The sequence below is a fragment of the Centroberyx affinis genome, unplaced genomic scaffold (assembly GCF_046629955.1).
Source record: "Centroberyx affinis isolate AG114_WGS23_722 - 3 ecotype Tasmania unplaced genomic scaffold, CSIRO-AGI_Caff_v1 ptg000519l_1, whole genome shotgun sequence".
Lineage (NCBI taxonomy): Eukaryota > Metazoa > Chordata > Actinopteri > Beryciformes > Berycidae > Centroberyx > Centroberyx affinis.
The window spans coordinates 87989-103352 of NW_027279168.1; the positions used below are offsets into that span (position 1 = coordinate 87989).

At 45.9% G+C, this 15364-nt stretch overlaps 1 protein-coding gene across 3 annotated transcripts in view; it reads left to right on the forward strand.

Annotated features, from left to right (window-relative positions):
* The window catches only part of sulf1 (sulfatase 1), a 40835-nt gene that overhangs the window by 8996 nt on the left and 16475 nt on the right, over positions 1 to 15364 (forward strand). For all 3 annotated transcript variants that reach the window (XM_071517744.1, XM_071517745.1, XM_071517746.1), the window contains exons 2-6: positions 6638 to 6933; positions 7507 to 7746; positions 8631 to 8782; positions 11464 to 11633; positions 14953 to 15103. In XM_071517744.1, the coding sequence (XP_071373845.1) occupies positions 6759 to 6933; positions 7507 to 7746; positions 8631 to 8782; positions 11464 to 11633; positions 14953 to 15103 (888 nt within the window). In that variant the 5' untranslated portion in view covers positions 6638 to 6758. The remainder of the gene's footprint in view (positions 1 to 6637; positions 6934 to 7506; positions 7747 to 8630; positions 8783 to 11463; positions 11634 to 14952; positions 15104 to 15364) is intronic.

A 15364-nucleotide genomic window follows, 5' to 3' on the forward strand; every position in this document is an offset into this window, starting at 1 on the left:
GATTTAGGACATACAGGAAGCTTAAGAGGACGATTCTGAATGTGCCTGTCAAGGTGAGGAGTGGTGTTTGTATCCATTTTCTCAGTAAACATCCTGGAACAAAGAGCCAGTGATCTCTCCGTTTCACTGCTTCTTGCTCTTGGTTTTCTCACTGGAATTTGGTCATAGATCCTACACCGATTTGGGCATTTTGGTCAAACAAATCAGTGGAGTTAAGAGTCTGAAAACACCAAGGTTTGAGCCCTTTCCCAGTGTGTACATGCAGCCAAGCGAGCGTATTGGGACAGAGCTCTCCTTCAGTGAGCTCAGTGTGGCTGACGGGCGGGTCTTGGTGGGCACAATGTTCTGCCCCCGGCCTGCTGGGCACAGTGGGTCCTGACACAGGCCCTCCTCAGTGTAAAGGCCCTCGTTTGGCCCCATGGCAGCAGACCAGCCAAATTCCCTCGGATTAGAGAAACATTTGGACAAACCTCAATATTAATCTAAGGCCGCTCCGTAATCATTTTTTCCCCTCAGAAATCGAGTGGGAGCAATCAGACTACACATGAAAAATGGGACTGGTCTAAGGCAAAATCAAGAGACCTCTCCTTGTTCTCCACAGCACCCAGTGCATCTCTATCTCTTCGACCGTTTCTGTGCCTCTCTGTTTGCATTCACACATTTATCTCTTCTCTACTACATTTTTCACTTTTTCTTCTTCCTCCCTTGCAGAGTTCTCTCATGGGAAGAGTTTGAATGCACAGAGTTGGAGCTGCATACAGAACGGTCTTTGCTGTTACTGGTGGTCTTGCAGCCTATAGACACAGGACAGCCTACAGAATTCTAACTATGCCATCAGACTTTAATTCCCCTTTCTTCGCTATTGTTCCTCTGTGTCTTGGCTGCCCTAGAGATGGACTGGGCAAACAGAGAGAGAGAGAGAGAGGGAGAATGAAAGGGAATAAGAGGGGATTTGAGGTGCTTTGAAATGGCCATTGTCCTTAATGGCGAGGGCCTTTATGAATGACTGATTTACTTTAGGAGGCCATGGCATCTGGTTTGGGTTTGACTAGCATCTTGTTTTGGGAATGTGAACCCCTTCACCTCCCAACTCTCCATGTTAACTTTAACAAGAACCACAATCCAAGGATAGGCCCACGTTGATTGAGAAATTATACCGTCACCGCGCTTTGCTTTCAGGGATACAAGGATTCACGGCTATCGATCAATGTCTGTTTACTGAAGAATTCCTCTTGTGCCGTCCCTTTATGTGTCTATTGTTCTTCAATGATGATAAACGTACAGCCACCAGTGGTGACTGAACAGGGCCCAAGCCAGATGCAGCCTGTGTGCCATGGCTTAAACAAATGTCCAGGCCAATCACAACCCTCCTTCCACAAGACTTTTAGTTGTTACCCTCATACCTCTCCTGAATCCCCGCAACCCCTCCTCTTTTTCTTCCCCCGGAGTTCCCCCTCTTAACCCCTGTGTGTGGGTAGCCTCAGGTGACTGAGGTTAGGTTAAACAAGCCACCATCAAAGCCATATTACCACGCGGGTCAGAGGAGGGTCAGGGTGCAGGAGGGTGTGTGGTTTGAGGCCCTAACTGTACGGCACACCACCAACCAACCAAACAGTCCTGCACTGGATGGTTACACCATTATATTTGACTTTACAGTATGCACAAAGCATCTGTGTAGCCGTACCAAAATGACTTGGAGCGCTGCTGTCATGTGTCAAAGGAGAGTAAGTGGAGGAGCTGTTTTCTGCAAAACTAGAATAGAAAAAACCCTTTACTATCATGAAAGTAAAGATTAGCGGGGTGTTGAGGTGCGCTAAAGGTTCCTAGTGTTGATGGCCATTAATCTGAAAATTGCACATATTTTACGTCTCTGGCAGCTGTGTGTCTGAAAACTCCATAGTGCCCTTTTTGTTTGGTTCCTTTGAACCCCCGGGCCTTTTACGTTCCTCCCATCCGTCCCCAATATTCTTGCCCCAGCTTAACCCTGACGAGTACAGTAAAGGCTCATTTAAAGGGTCATTAGTGCTAATCCTCCAAAACAATGAGGAAGGAGAAACAATGTGCTCCCTAGTCCTCTGACTGTCCAGGCATAAAGGCCTCTTGTCTGTTCCACAGATGTATAGAAGCCAGCTCTGCTTCTGTCGGGCTAGATGAGCTAAATAAATGAGTCAGCCAAAGTGAAAGATTTATAAAGATGCCACGAAACATTAGTTATTCTAACAAAAAGGTTCTCAAGAGGTTGTTAGAATTGGTGACATTCATCTTAACTTACATTTCGGTGACAGGTAAGAAGCAAAATGGCAGTAACAGAGGAGACATTCAACAGCCAAGTCTATAATAACTTTCAGATGTCAGCATATTTGCTCATATTGTATCTTATTTAGCTCTCTCTGAAGTTTGAATACATCCAGCCATGTTTAGCATGGGTAAGTTTCCTGCTGCCTCTTGTCCCTGAATGTGCCTGAAGGCAAGAGTTCTGTGATAGCATAACACTTTGTCAAGAGTGTGTACAAAACAAAAGCACTTGCAACTGACTGGGTTTGAACACACTGATCTTAATCCCACTGCAATTAATCCTGCTGAATGATAACCATCAATGATTAAAGCAGTCTTTTAAACTATTTGTCTAAGTATTTATCGTTCGTAGTGCTTCCTGTAGTTGATTTTTATAGTCTCCCTCGATGGAGATTTTAGCAAAAACTATGTTCAGATTCTTTTGCATTCATTTTTGTCTTCTCTAAAGCAGTCACAGTCTGATTGTTATATTTCATCCATGCCAGATAAAGTCTGGATTCTGGCTATGTGTATTAGTGCCTTTGTCTGTGTGTCTTTGTGCGCGTGTGTGTGTGTGTGTGTGTGTGTGTGTGTGTGTGTATTTAAGTGCACAAGAAAATGCTCCAGAACACCGCGGACCATAGAAATCCTGACAGGCATATTTATTACTATCTCTAGAGCTACTGGGCTGCTGGCTAAGACAGCTGCCTGAGGCAAAAATGGCCACTGGTATGTTCACTCTGATACGAGGACATTCATGGAAAAGGGCTACACTCTTTTCAGATTCAAAGTATGTAAGGAAGAAGTAGCTTTTTCTAATTCAAAGTGTGCCAGATTTCCTTTGGGGAGTTGAGTGTTTTGAGTAAAGTTTCTCTCTCTATCTAGTTTTCCACCGTGTGAACAGCTACCTTGCTAGCTGTGCCGTAGGGCTTAATACTGCCAGCCCCCTGCCATCCATCCACCCAGCCTGCTGTACAAACAGCAGCCACTAATCTCTACATACCAGCCTCGTCACTTAGCCAGTTAGCTCCGCTCTAGCAGCTCTGTGTCCCATATCTCATGGTTACGCCAGAATGTCAGGGTGCCGGGGATGCTGCTGTAATGAATAATGGTGCAGGTTTTGTTTTCCTGGGTAACAGGGCACCTTGAGATGGATAGCTGTCAAATGATGTACGGGCACCTTTGGCAGACACAAACCTGCTAAAAATACTTTTGGTCAAAAATGAACTTTGGGTGACCTATGGAGGAAAGCGGATCAGGTGAAATTGACTTAGGACGAGAGGTGACCCAGAGGACAAGGGGAGGCCTGGGTCGTTCAAGGCAGCAGCTGTGTCATTTTGCCTGCATCACCTCGGCCCGCATCACATGGGTCACTTTGTGTGGTACTTAATTAGCCCTGCCATCCCATTCGTTTAAAACAGTGTAGCTATTGATATCGCTGTGGCTAACCACATTAGCACAGCAAGGTTTGTATCAGATAGCACAATGAACCTCCTTGTCTGTTTTCTCAATTCCTCAGGTCACATGAAAAGGCTATTGCTGGGAATCATTGGCATGTCAAATTGAATGTGTGCTGGGTGCTAACATTACACTGGCTGGCTGGCTGGCTTACAGTTGATTTTAGGTCTTCCACAGCTTGACAGAAAGGGAGACTTGAGTATGTCTGATTGGCTAGTTTCGGGCTGTGTCTAGTATTGTTTCTGGGAAGCAATCCCATTTATGTAGGAGGGGCTGGACCCTCACAGCGGGAGTGTGTGTTTTTGTGGGAGAAAGGATGTGCGTGTGAGTCTCTGCCTATACTGTATGTGTGTTTCTGCGTGTGTCACCATCTGTTTGTACAGTAGTTTGTGTTGGGTGTGTGTGTAATCCAATGTGAGGGTCTGTGCACTCTGCCACCCTGTGCTGGAGGGGGGTTTGTCCAAACAGCGCCAGTGTTTGCACAAGGCTGTCAGGATGACTGGGCTGGCTGGCCCGGACACTGCCTGTCTGAAAGACTCTCCAAAAAAGCTCTTAAAGCTCCATCTGAAGCTCTGCTTATCACAACCACCATCTGACTGGAGGAAAAGCAGATAAGCAATGAAAACCAAAGCAAAAATGTCTCTTGTATCTTCAACATGACTTTCCTCACCCAATCACCCAAATCCTTTACTGGGTGGGGTGGTGGGCGAGGTGGGACATAATTTGTGGTGTTGTCACATGTCATCTCGTGACAGGACCATCTGTTAGATACATCATTGAGAGCAGGTGTTTTGGGGTTTGCTGATGTAGGCTGTTTCTGTTCAAGTCAGGGTGTGCGTGTGTGTGTGTGTGTGTGTGTGTGTGTCTTTGCATGTATGTGTGTGTTTTTATGTTTATGTGTGTGTGCACGTACATGTGCATGTGTTGGTGTTGGACAAATGGACAAGTTGATATGTCAGGGCCAGCCTGTGGCAATGGTTTTGCTCTACAGAATATATTATCCTAGACCTCATCCATCTTGTCATCCTCTTACCGTCATCCCCTGCAGGGCCTTTTTCCTGACATTTCCTCACATTTTCCTGCTTCCTCCCTATCATCTACAGAAAGAACCAGTCAGGTGAAAGGAGTCAAATCCTCATCCATATACTATTTTAGTGAACTGTGGAACTAAAGCCTTACCCATAGAAATCAACACATTGCATGGCTGAAAATCATGTTTGCATTTACATTTTACCTTTTTAAAAATTAATCTGATTTATCCAAAGGGACTTCCAATAAATGCAGGCACCAGCATAAATGAGCATTTGTTCTAGATTTTATTTATTCCTCTTTGCTTGGTACCAGTTGGGATGGCCCTTTGTGGCCATTCAGAGGGTAAGGGCGGAGCCACCCAGTGGGGTTTGACCAGCTCAGGTGTGGTAGACCTGCCATTTGTTTCCAGGCCATTAACTCAGAATAGAGAACAGTATGGTGCCACTCAGTGAGATGGCTGCCCATAAGGCACTTTGTCATCGTGATGGAGTACTCATTATTACAGTGTCATTGTTCATCATACGCCCACAAGCCATATTATTGTTACTGAATGACGCCCTTACTGTCATCTGCTAACTTAATTTTATCGAAAAAAAATGTGTATGTATATTTTGCCTTTGCACTCAACCTTGTCAGGATACATTGGATATATAGATTAGTATTATTAGGAGTTTATAAATGTATGATTTCTCCAGAAGTAAAGTCATGAGGACCAATCACAAGAATATCAGTTTTCCCTAAAGTTGGGGTGGGCTTTGTCTTGGGACCACTGTAAATGAAGTAGAAGCCTTGCACATTAAGCCTGAGGTTATTTAGACTTCTGATGACCAACCATGACATTGGGATGTTGTTCACTGCCGTGGCTTGCTGGTTGTGTTTGAGCAAGTGAGCAAGAGGCTGCAAAGGGCTAGGATGACTCAGTGTAAATCTGTGATTGGCGACAGCGGCATGGGGTTAATGTAGCGGAACCCTCCCCCCACCTCCCCCGCTCCCCCCTCAAAATGTGGTCCCATCCTCCCCACAGGCCCTCTGTCACGCTTGACTCACCAGGGGGTGACTTTTGAGTGACAGGTGGAAGGTGGACTGCGATTGGCTCATGCAGCAGTGTGGTTGTGGGTGTTTGAGTGTGGACAGCCAATGGCATTGCCTCAGGATAGTGAGCTGAACAAGAGCTCTCCAGTTGAGAGATGGAGAGTTAGAGTTTCCGTGTGCTAGTGTGTGTTATCTCACACAGGAGGAGAGGGGCACACTCTAGTCTGGCTGGGTGAAAAATACAAGAAAAAGTGCAAGGATAATAGAAGAAGAAAAATGCAACATGAAACTCATGGAATTCTCCAAGGTGAGAACTGCGTTTCTAGACCTTTACTGCTCTTTGTTGTTTGTAATGTGGAAGAGTTTTCATGGCTTGCTGTGGTCTGCTTGTTAGTTCAACCCAGGTCAGGAGAGTTGAGGTCGAGAGATCTTGTTTTCAGAGGAGAGAATAATTCAGTCAACACACAACATATGTTGGATCTGTTAGAGAAATCTTTCTTGGTGACCTTAAAGGGCTCAGACTCCAAAAGAATCCTTTTGGTTTCTCTCTTTATGGATATACTGATGTGTGCTGAGTATGATTTGGGAGCAGATGTACAGAATTTCACTGAAGTAAATGTGCTGAAATGTTCCTACAGGGAATCTGGGTTTTTCACTTGACTGTCTTTCTCAGAAATGGAATCCACTTCTCTATTCCCATTACTAGTTTTAAATGTCCTACTTTCTTTCTCTTTTTTTCTCTTCTCAGCACATGTATTTTCCCCCCACAAACAGCATTGGTATGGATCACTCCCTCTCCCTTGTTGTAATGCATCTGTGTTTTCTTCTTCTGTGTCCTCAGACTCACCCACGGCTGTGAGAGCTCCACTGGTGTGAGTGAGCGGCCTGGCTGGACCTCTTCTCCCTACATCCATCTCTTCATTTATCCTCTCATACCCATCCCCTCCTCTGTCCCGGGCACCATGCTGGTGCAGTGGCTGGCCTGGTTGGCCCTCTTGTCTCTGGACTGGGCTCCAGGCAGTTTGGCCTTCACCACCACCAGAGCCCAGGGCCTGAGGGGTCGCATCCAGAGAGACCGCAGGAACATCCGGCCCAACATCATCCTCATCATGACGGATGACCAGGATGTGGAGCTGGGTAAGATTGACGCATTCGTCCCCGCCTCCCTGGAGTGAGCTCTTTTTTCCCTCTCTTGTTTACTGTTTTAATTCTATGTTATGTTCTTTCTTGCATTCTTTTCCACGCTTCTCCCTTATTTTCTCTCTTCCTCTGTCTTTATCTTTTTCTCTGTCTTTGTCTTTGTGGGTGTTTGCTTCAGGATTTATGAATGTATTGTAGTCTTTTTCCACACATAAATATTAAATGGAAACCATAAGCACGAGCAGAAGGGCCATCTGGCCCAAGTGCTGCTTTATTTGTGTTTAGCTCATGCACAGTGGATTATGATTATGTTTACTGCTGCCTCTCAGTGAATGCAATGAGAAAAGGTTAAGTCATCTAATGAGTGCGCTGTGTTTAGCCACATGGCAGTGAAATAAATAGAATCTTATTCGTTTAGAAAATACTTAGGGATTGTCTTTCACAAACAGCAACATTGGCATGGTGCATATTGGCACAACACCTTATTTATAGTATTAACAATGTATGCTGCAAAATTCAAACAGACTTCAGTGGAATGTGCAGCACTGACCGCCCTATCTTTCCCTCCAGGTTCTCTACAGGTGATGAATAAAACTCGTAAGATCATGGAAGATGGCGGCACTTCTTTCACCAATGCCTTTGTTACCACGCCCATGTGCTGCCCGTCACGGTCCTCCATGTTGACGGGCAAGTACGTCCACAACCACAACACCTACACCAACAATGAGAACTGCTCCTCCCCTTCCTGGCAAGCCCAGCATGAGCCGCGCTCTTTCGCCGTCTACCTCAACAACACTGGTTACAGGACAGGTTGGTGGACACACACACACACACACACACATAGAGGGGCATTTCCCTATACATATTAAAAATTTGAACTGTTTCTGTCATCCACAGCACATTTAAATCTTTGTCATATCTCATCAAGCCCTGTATTCTGTTTAGCTTGTTAAGCTACATTGTGAGGGAGGGGCATAAAATGTCCCAAAATCATGGACACATTCACATTACATTTTACATTTTAGGCATTTAGTTGACATTCTTATCTAGAGCAACTTACAATGGGACTGGGTGATGTGATTTACAGGGGGTGAGGGGGACTTCTGTTTCCACTGTTTCTTCAGTTTTCAGGTTATGATGGTTCACCCGCAGTAGGCCCCGTCTCCATTTTAGCCAGGGTTCCATCAGTCACTGCTAGCTCAAATGGCCTGCTGGCCCCCTTACATTCATTGCTGTTAGTCAATGCAAATTTTTACGGGAAGCTAGAGTCCATCGCCCTGCCTGCCTGGCTGTCTGCTGTGAGAAATGCAAACACGGCGAGGGTGCCAGGTCGCTGTCGTGTCTCATCAGACAGTGTCTGTGTGAGTGACGGGCAGGCGCTGGACCGGGCAGCTCAATGGGGTCCTGTGGGCTGCAGCATGGCCTGCGGTTTCGAGCTGATGCGTTAGTCTACAATTAGCCCTCTCCGGGACAGGCTGGCTCCCTGCCCAGCCTACTGGAGAACGTTGTGCAGTGAGGCCAGGGGAAAAAAAAAGAGACAAGCGAAAAATATTCTACATCATACTCACACACACAGATATGCTCACACAGACCCACAGAATTAAGACTTTTACAGGTAGGAGTGAGAAAGAAAACAGCATGTACTGATGTTGACCCAAGATTGCATTTGTCTTCTCTCCCCTTCTCTACTGCAGCCTTCTTCGGCAAGTACCTCAATGAGTACAATGGCAGCTACATCCCGCCTGGGTGGCGAGAATGGGTCGGGTTGATCAAAAATTCCCGCTTCTATAATTACACCGTCTGTCGGAATGGTTACAAGGAGAAACATGGTGCAGATTATGCCAAGGTATGTACCCGCTGGTGTATTCCCACAATTCCCAAAAAGGGGCCATTAATTCAATCACCCATTTGTTTTTCCTTTATGACCCCATATAAAGTCTTCTCCTGACTAATTGCAGGTTCCACTCTACTTATAAATATAGATATTGTGGCACTTCACTTATCACAGCGTTGTGATTCAGGCTGGCAGGAATTCTCCGACGAGAATTAAAGGGGATGTGTTGATCTGAGGTGGCGTCTCCTCTTTCTGCAGCATATTATAGCATCTCTTTATTATGTTGTGCCTTACCTCAACATTTAGACGCTGTAAAATTGAAACACCTTTGTGATTATGAGAGACCAAAGTTGCCATGAAAATTACCACCCTGAACTTGTTTTTGTCTCTGTCTCTCTCTCTCTCGCTCTCTCTCTCTCTCTCGCTCTCTCTCTCTCTCACTCTCTCTCTCTGTCTCTCTCTCTCTCACTCACTCACTCACACACACACACACACACACACACACACACACACACACACAAACACAAACAAAATTAACTTTGCCACCCCCAGACTCTGGAGATGAGCGATGTGGTAGCTCTGTGTTTTTGTTTTGCACGGCTTTGCATGGCATGGGGCATCCATCTTCCCCCCCCCAATGTTTTCACAAGAGCTGTCAGTTTCTTTTCCCAGCTCCATGCCAATGTCCTCCCAGGTAGCGTAGTCCTGGGGGCATGAGGAATGCGCGAGGAGGTTTCATGGTTTGGATACACGTCAAGTTGAGTTTTAAAATGGTCTTCCCAAAGGATGGGCAAACAAATGTTTGGACTGGTATCCCCATGCCAAATGACTTGCTTGTTGAGTTGGACTGAGGTGTAAAGTTACCCACAAGCTGAGAGCAAGGTGTTTACGAGACATGGGCCTGGTCAGCAGATTGTGGTTTCAGACCAAATGGACCCACTATGGGCGCTTGCCTGCCAAAACCCATTAACCTGCCACAACTAGAATGATGGCAGCTCCTCTACGTAGACTCCCACAGGGTGAGAAGGTCAGGGTTTCACACAGAGTGCAGTTGGCACACCAAGTCATTGTGATTTGATGAGGCGATCGCCCAGCGATTTTAATTCAGTTAGGTTCCATCTAGTTTTCCATCTGTAGAGAGGTTGAGGTTTCTGACGTTAAGGTTCTCGTCAAAGGACTCTGTGTGAGGATATGATTCATAAGCTCACTCATTTTGAACCCCTCTCCACCTCTTAAGCTTTCCTCAAATTCCATGACAGTAGACAATTGTAATAGGGAGGCAAAGCAGAAGCTTGGCTTGCTAGCCAGATGTGGTATGTCAGTGTTATCAATGGTAGCACAAATTCCCAATAATGATCCAGGGGCTTGGAATAAGTACAACTTACTGCTTCGTTAACAATCAAACCATGTAGGTTGTTATTAAAACTTTTAGAAAATGTTAGCATCATAAATTAAAATGGAGTCTGTGAGAATTGAACCATATGTGAGCGAATACTCATTATGAGAATGCCATTTAGTACTAGTCAGCTCCGAATGGTTCAGGGGAAAATGAAGCTCTTCACCTTTATGATCATTTCATGGTAGTTGGCCAGCTATCCCCCTTGACACCCTCACTTCCTTTTAACCTGCCAGAGCCCTTAGCAGCAGTGGCTCAGATTATTGGCAGCACAGAGGAAACCAGTATGGCAATGCTTTGCCATGTGCATGCAATCGCCAGCCTCTGTGGGCATGTGTGGCCGCCAGGTCATTAAAGCTGTCCATAAAGCCTATTAATAGAGACAGGATGAATCAGCCAAACCCACTTCTGACATTTCAGGGAAATCACCCTTTACCCTTTCATTCTGAAGCTGGCACTCCATTCTGCATGTTGTATGCCAGGCAGCAACCGTTGCATGCCAGTGTGCAGGTAGAATGCCTAATCAACTGGTGGAATCTTGGCAAATGCTGCTGTGATTTTAGTGGAGGGTGTGACCTACATGTAAAAGCCTCCACCACGCCTGAAGTCTAGGCTTTGATAAAAAGTCACGCCAATGGATTGTTGCATATGACAATGCCAAATTTCCTGAGTCTAAGCCCTTGAGAGTAAGCTGTATTTCTCGGCCCCTACTTGACAAATTTAAAACACTTGATTTCGCTTAAATGTCACAGTTGTCCCTGACTGCCCATTCCATTAGATAGCATAGAATGAAGCACAGTGAGAGAAAGAGAGAATGGATTGCACAGAGAGGAGTAGAGGGAGGAAGCTGTCATAACAACATACCAGTCGCGAGCGCCAGGCTCCTCTCACCATCAAGTGTGTCACATCCAATACTGCAGAGATTCACTGATGAGCAGTTCGCATACACACAGACGCACCCACACACACACAAGCACATACGTATCCCCACACACACACAAGCACATACATACTCTCACGCACACAGGCAAGCTGCCAGCTGTTGACTCGACAGATTGGTACCGTAGTGTACTCAATGGCCCCTCTTCATATCCCACTGGCCCCTCTCCACTGATTTGAAAATGACTGGACTAGTGAAAGCAACATGTCTGGACGTGTTGCTGCAACTGAGTTTATCAATGCTTCTGTTGATTTGGATTTTTCCTAATCTCTCCTTCCCTTTTAGCCTTCTGTAGACGTGATTTTAGCCCTATAATACCTTATTAACATATTCTTGGTTTTTGTTCCTCTTTTCCAGGACTATTTCACAGATCTGATCACCAACGACAGCATCAACTTTTTCCGCATGTCCAAGAGGATGTACCCACACCGTCCTGTGATGATGGTCATCAGCCACGCCGCCCCTCATGGCCCAGAAGACTCGGCACCACAGTTCTCTGAGCTCTTCCCCAATGCCTCGCAACACATGTAGGTTACACACACACACACACACACACACACACACACACTCACTCACTCACTCACTCACTCACTCTGACCGGGGTTCCTACATAGGTCTAGAAAGGCTGGTCTTGATACACATATTTTTATGTAACTGTTCTTCTAACTATCTTCTGTCATCTACACATTTTATTTGTTGTTGTGAATAATCTTGAGCTATACAGTGTTGTGGCCTAGTTGACAATATTGCCATATTGCAAATGGGTTTCTAAGTGTGCCACATACTGTATTCCAGTACCATCCAATGCCACAATGTACACTGCTGGTAAAGGAATGGACATATAAATTATACACACAGAAATACTCCTAGCCAGACATTCACAGACTCTCTGGCGAGAGTTATGTCTGCTGCTATTTGGAATTTTTCTCACTAAAAAACAATTACACTTTTTATGATTTGGTGTACCTACATTTCTAAAACATTATTACAGTGCGCATGCCCCTCATCCTCAGTGATGACAGGTTGCTGAGAAGCTGCTAGGGTCGACAACTCGGCAAGCGTGAAATCAAAATGATTTATCATCCAAGAATAGCTGGGGCACATACCAGGGAGAAGATCAGGGATGGGCGTTTTTTTTATGGAGCGCTCCTCTCATGCCAAACCCACATTGGCCTCCCACATCTCTCATCACTGAGTTGTGGCAGCGCTCCGATACTCTGGGTCGTTCCATGGCAACATGCCCTGCCGTCCCTCCGTCGGCCCTCCACCGTCTCCCAGGGAGCCCCAGCCCACTGGCTGGGGGGAGGGATGGAGTTTGAGAGAAGCAGACGGAGGGGGCTAAGCTGCAAGCCTGCCATTTGTGCTCCATGTTCCTCTTTCTTTCTCTCCCCCAGTGCTTTGCTTATCTTTCCCAGTTCCTTCCTCTCACTTTCTACCCTACTTAGCATTCACCTCAGTCTCTCTCTCTCTCTCTCTCTCTCTCTCTCTCTCTCTCTCTCTCTCTCTCTCTCTCTCTCTCTCTCTCTCTCTCTTTCTCTTTCTCTTTCTCTCTCTCGTCTCTTTTTCTCATCCCTACTCGCTCCCTCCACCCCTCCCTCCTGTGTAATTCCCAGAGGACTTCCTGACCCTGTCCATATCAATCAGTAGTTTCTCCCTGCGGCTCCTGGGATGTGAGGAATGCATTGTGTGCATTGTGACATTATTAATTTATTTTTAGCTCGAGCCTCCGAGTGAAGGGGGTGGAGCTGGGGCCCTGGAGTGACTAAAGGGTTGCCCCAGTGATTGCATATAGGTGAAGTGTGTGTAAGATGTGGTGAGGACAGGTGGTTGGCATGGGCGGGTGTAAAGTCGGTGTAGTTGCTGACTTTGCACTTAATGACCAGATATGACACAAAACCTTCTTCATAGAGAGATGTATTTGAAGCAGCGTCTGTTTCAGACATCATTCTATTTTGGACACTGTTCCATTTTGAGTTTGGGTTGGTTCAAGGAGGTTTGGTAACACCCTACAAAAACTGGTTAGGCCCTGGCAAAGGTCATCCACCACCTAACCCCAGGTAATGGAAAATCATGACTGCAGCCTTGTTTGCTCAGCCACTTTCTCTCTTGGCTGTGGAAGCCATATACAGCTAATCTGTAATGCATGGAGCTGGGAAGAGACTGCGTGGCAGTAAAAGAGGAGCCAGCTCGTAAATCAAACAGGCATCTGTTCTTTTGACGGCAGCAATAGCAGGGGAGGGTTTGATGTTAATGTCATTAACATTCCTCACCCAAGGTGTTTTTACCCTGTCTCTTAGATGTAAGCTAAGGCTAGCTACTGACTCACTCTAAAAACTAGAGATGTGGTTTGGTTTCTCAGTGTCAGGTCTTTCTAAAACAGACAGTGAATGTAAGCTATTCTGGACATAGCTCAGCAAGTTGCTTTAGGGAAAGCCAGTAAATCCATGTTAAGCTAAGGCCTTCACCACAGCTCTACCCCATGCTGAATGGTACCATGTCAAGGTTTTGTATGGTCAGGAGGCATTCTGAAGTGAACACCGGGCCTTGCACTGTTGTAATCCATGGCTAATACCACAAAACACCAACCTATATGTGACAGGTGGCAGGTGTGACCTCTCCTATATGGACTGGCTTCATTCCACTGACCCCTGCATTCCTGGTTCCCCGGTGCCCAGGGCCCCATACCTTGGTGGCCCAGTGCCCAGAGACAGGTCCCTTTGTGGGGCTTATTAGACCGCCTGGCTGGGTGGGTGAAGAGTTCACCCTTCGCACAAAGAAGGCCTGAGGAGGAGAGGGCAGAAGGCAGCTCACTCAATCAGAGCAGAGCAGCTCCCATAGCAGGTCTTCATTAAGTATCTAAGCCTGGATAGGTTGTCTAGGGGCTGCTTATAAAGGGTGGAACCTAGTCCTTAATTTATACGTTATTCTAAGAATGAAGTACTTCCAAATTAGAAAGGAAATTATTTCCTGGTCATTGCAGAATTCCAGGAACACTGCAGACATATCATTCTGGGTCTAAACTTGATTTGGTTTCTGCAGCTATAGTTATACTATTCACTATACTTTTTCATGGACCTAGAACCACAGAAGACTTCCAGACACAAAAGTCAGCTTCATACTCAGGCAGGCTTGCGGGTCTACATCTCCCTCCTCCTCACAACAACTCATACCACAACAGACAGGTGAACTGCTTCTCACAGCCACAACTCCACAAACAACACTCCTTCTCCCTCCCTCTCGCTGTGTATCCACCCTTTTAATTCCCCCATTTCAAATGACCGTGACTTATTGAGTTTTTGGTCCAGAAGTTGTTGCAAACTTGACTTTGGGGCCTATTATTTTCTTAAGCATGTGCCAACCCTCAAATGACTTCTGTGTGCCAAGAGCGCAGTGGAGCAGGGAGACTCTCGTCTCTGTGTGAGGGGAGAGATGGTCGGAGGGAGGCGTGGAAAAACAGCTAGCGTGCTGGCTGCTGAGCATTAAGACATTTCCCTCAACAAACAGGCCAGTTATTGATGCTTGTCACATACAGTAGACAGCAGGTTAGGAGAACCCACAGGCACCTGTTACTGAGAAGCAGTTTGTGAAAAGTAGCAGACAGGTGCCTGCTGGCATCTTAAATGGGCTCTTTATGGCTGTTGCATAGTCTGATGACTCCCATGTTTTTGATAGACGTCCAGAAATATTTTGTTTTCGTACCTCTGTGCGACTCTATCAGACACATGATATATGTTCCATCGGTCCTAACACTAATATCATAATACCCTTTAATATGTTGTCCTTGGATGAAAAGGGAAATAAAACCAGTTTGTTTACATGCTCATCTCTTCCTCCTGTGATCCCTAGCACCCCCAGCTACAACTATGCCCCCAATATGGACAAACACTGGATCATGCAGTACACCGGCCCCATGAGACCCATCCACATGGAGTTTACCAACTTTCTACACCGGAAGAGGCTGCAGACCCTCATGTCTGTGGACGACTCAGTTCAGAAGGTGAATGTAAATTGTTATATAATTGTGTGTTTGTTGTATGAATGGCTAAACATTTAGCCTCTTGCACATTTAGCCTCTGTTATTTTCATGTTATTCAGTAACCATATGTGTACACTATCTGCTTGTGGTGACCTTACAGAACATTCAATTGGTAATTATGTATAAGTTTGAAGAAGCAACCTGCACAACTTATTGTGGTATGCAGGCCACTCTCTCTGAATTGTGAACCCTTCGTTTTGGAAGCCTCCTGTGCCACTAACT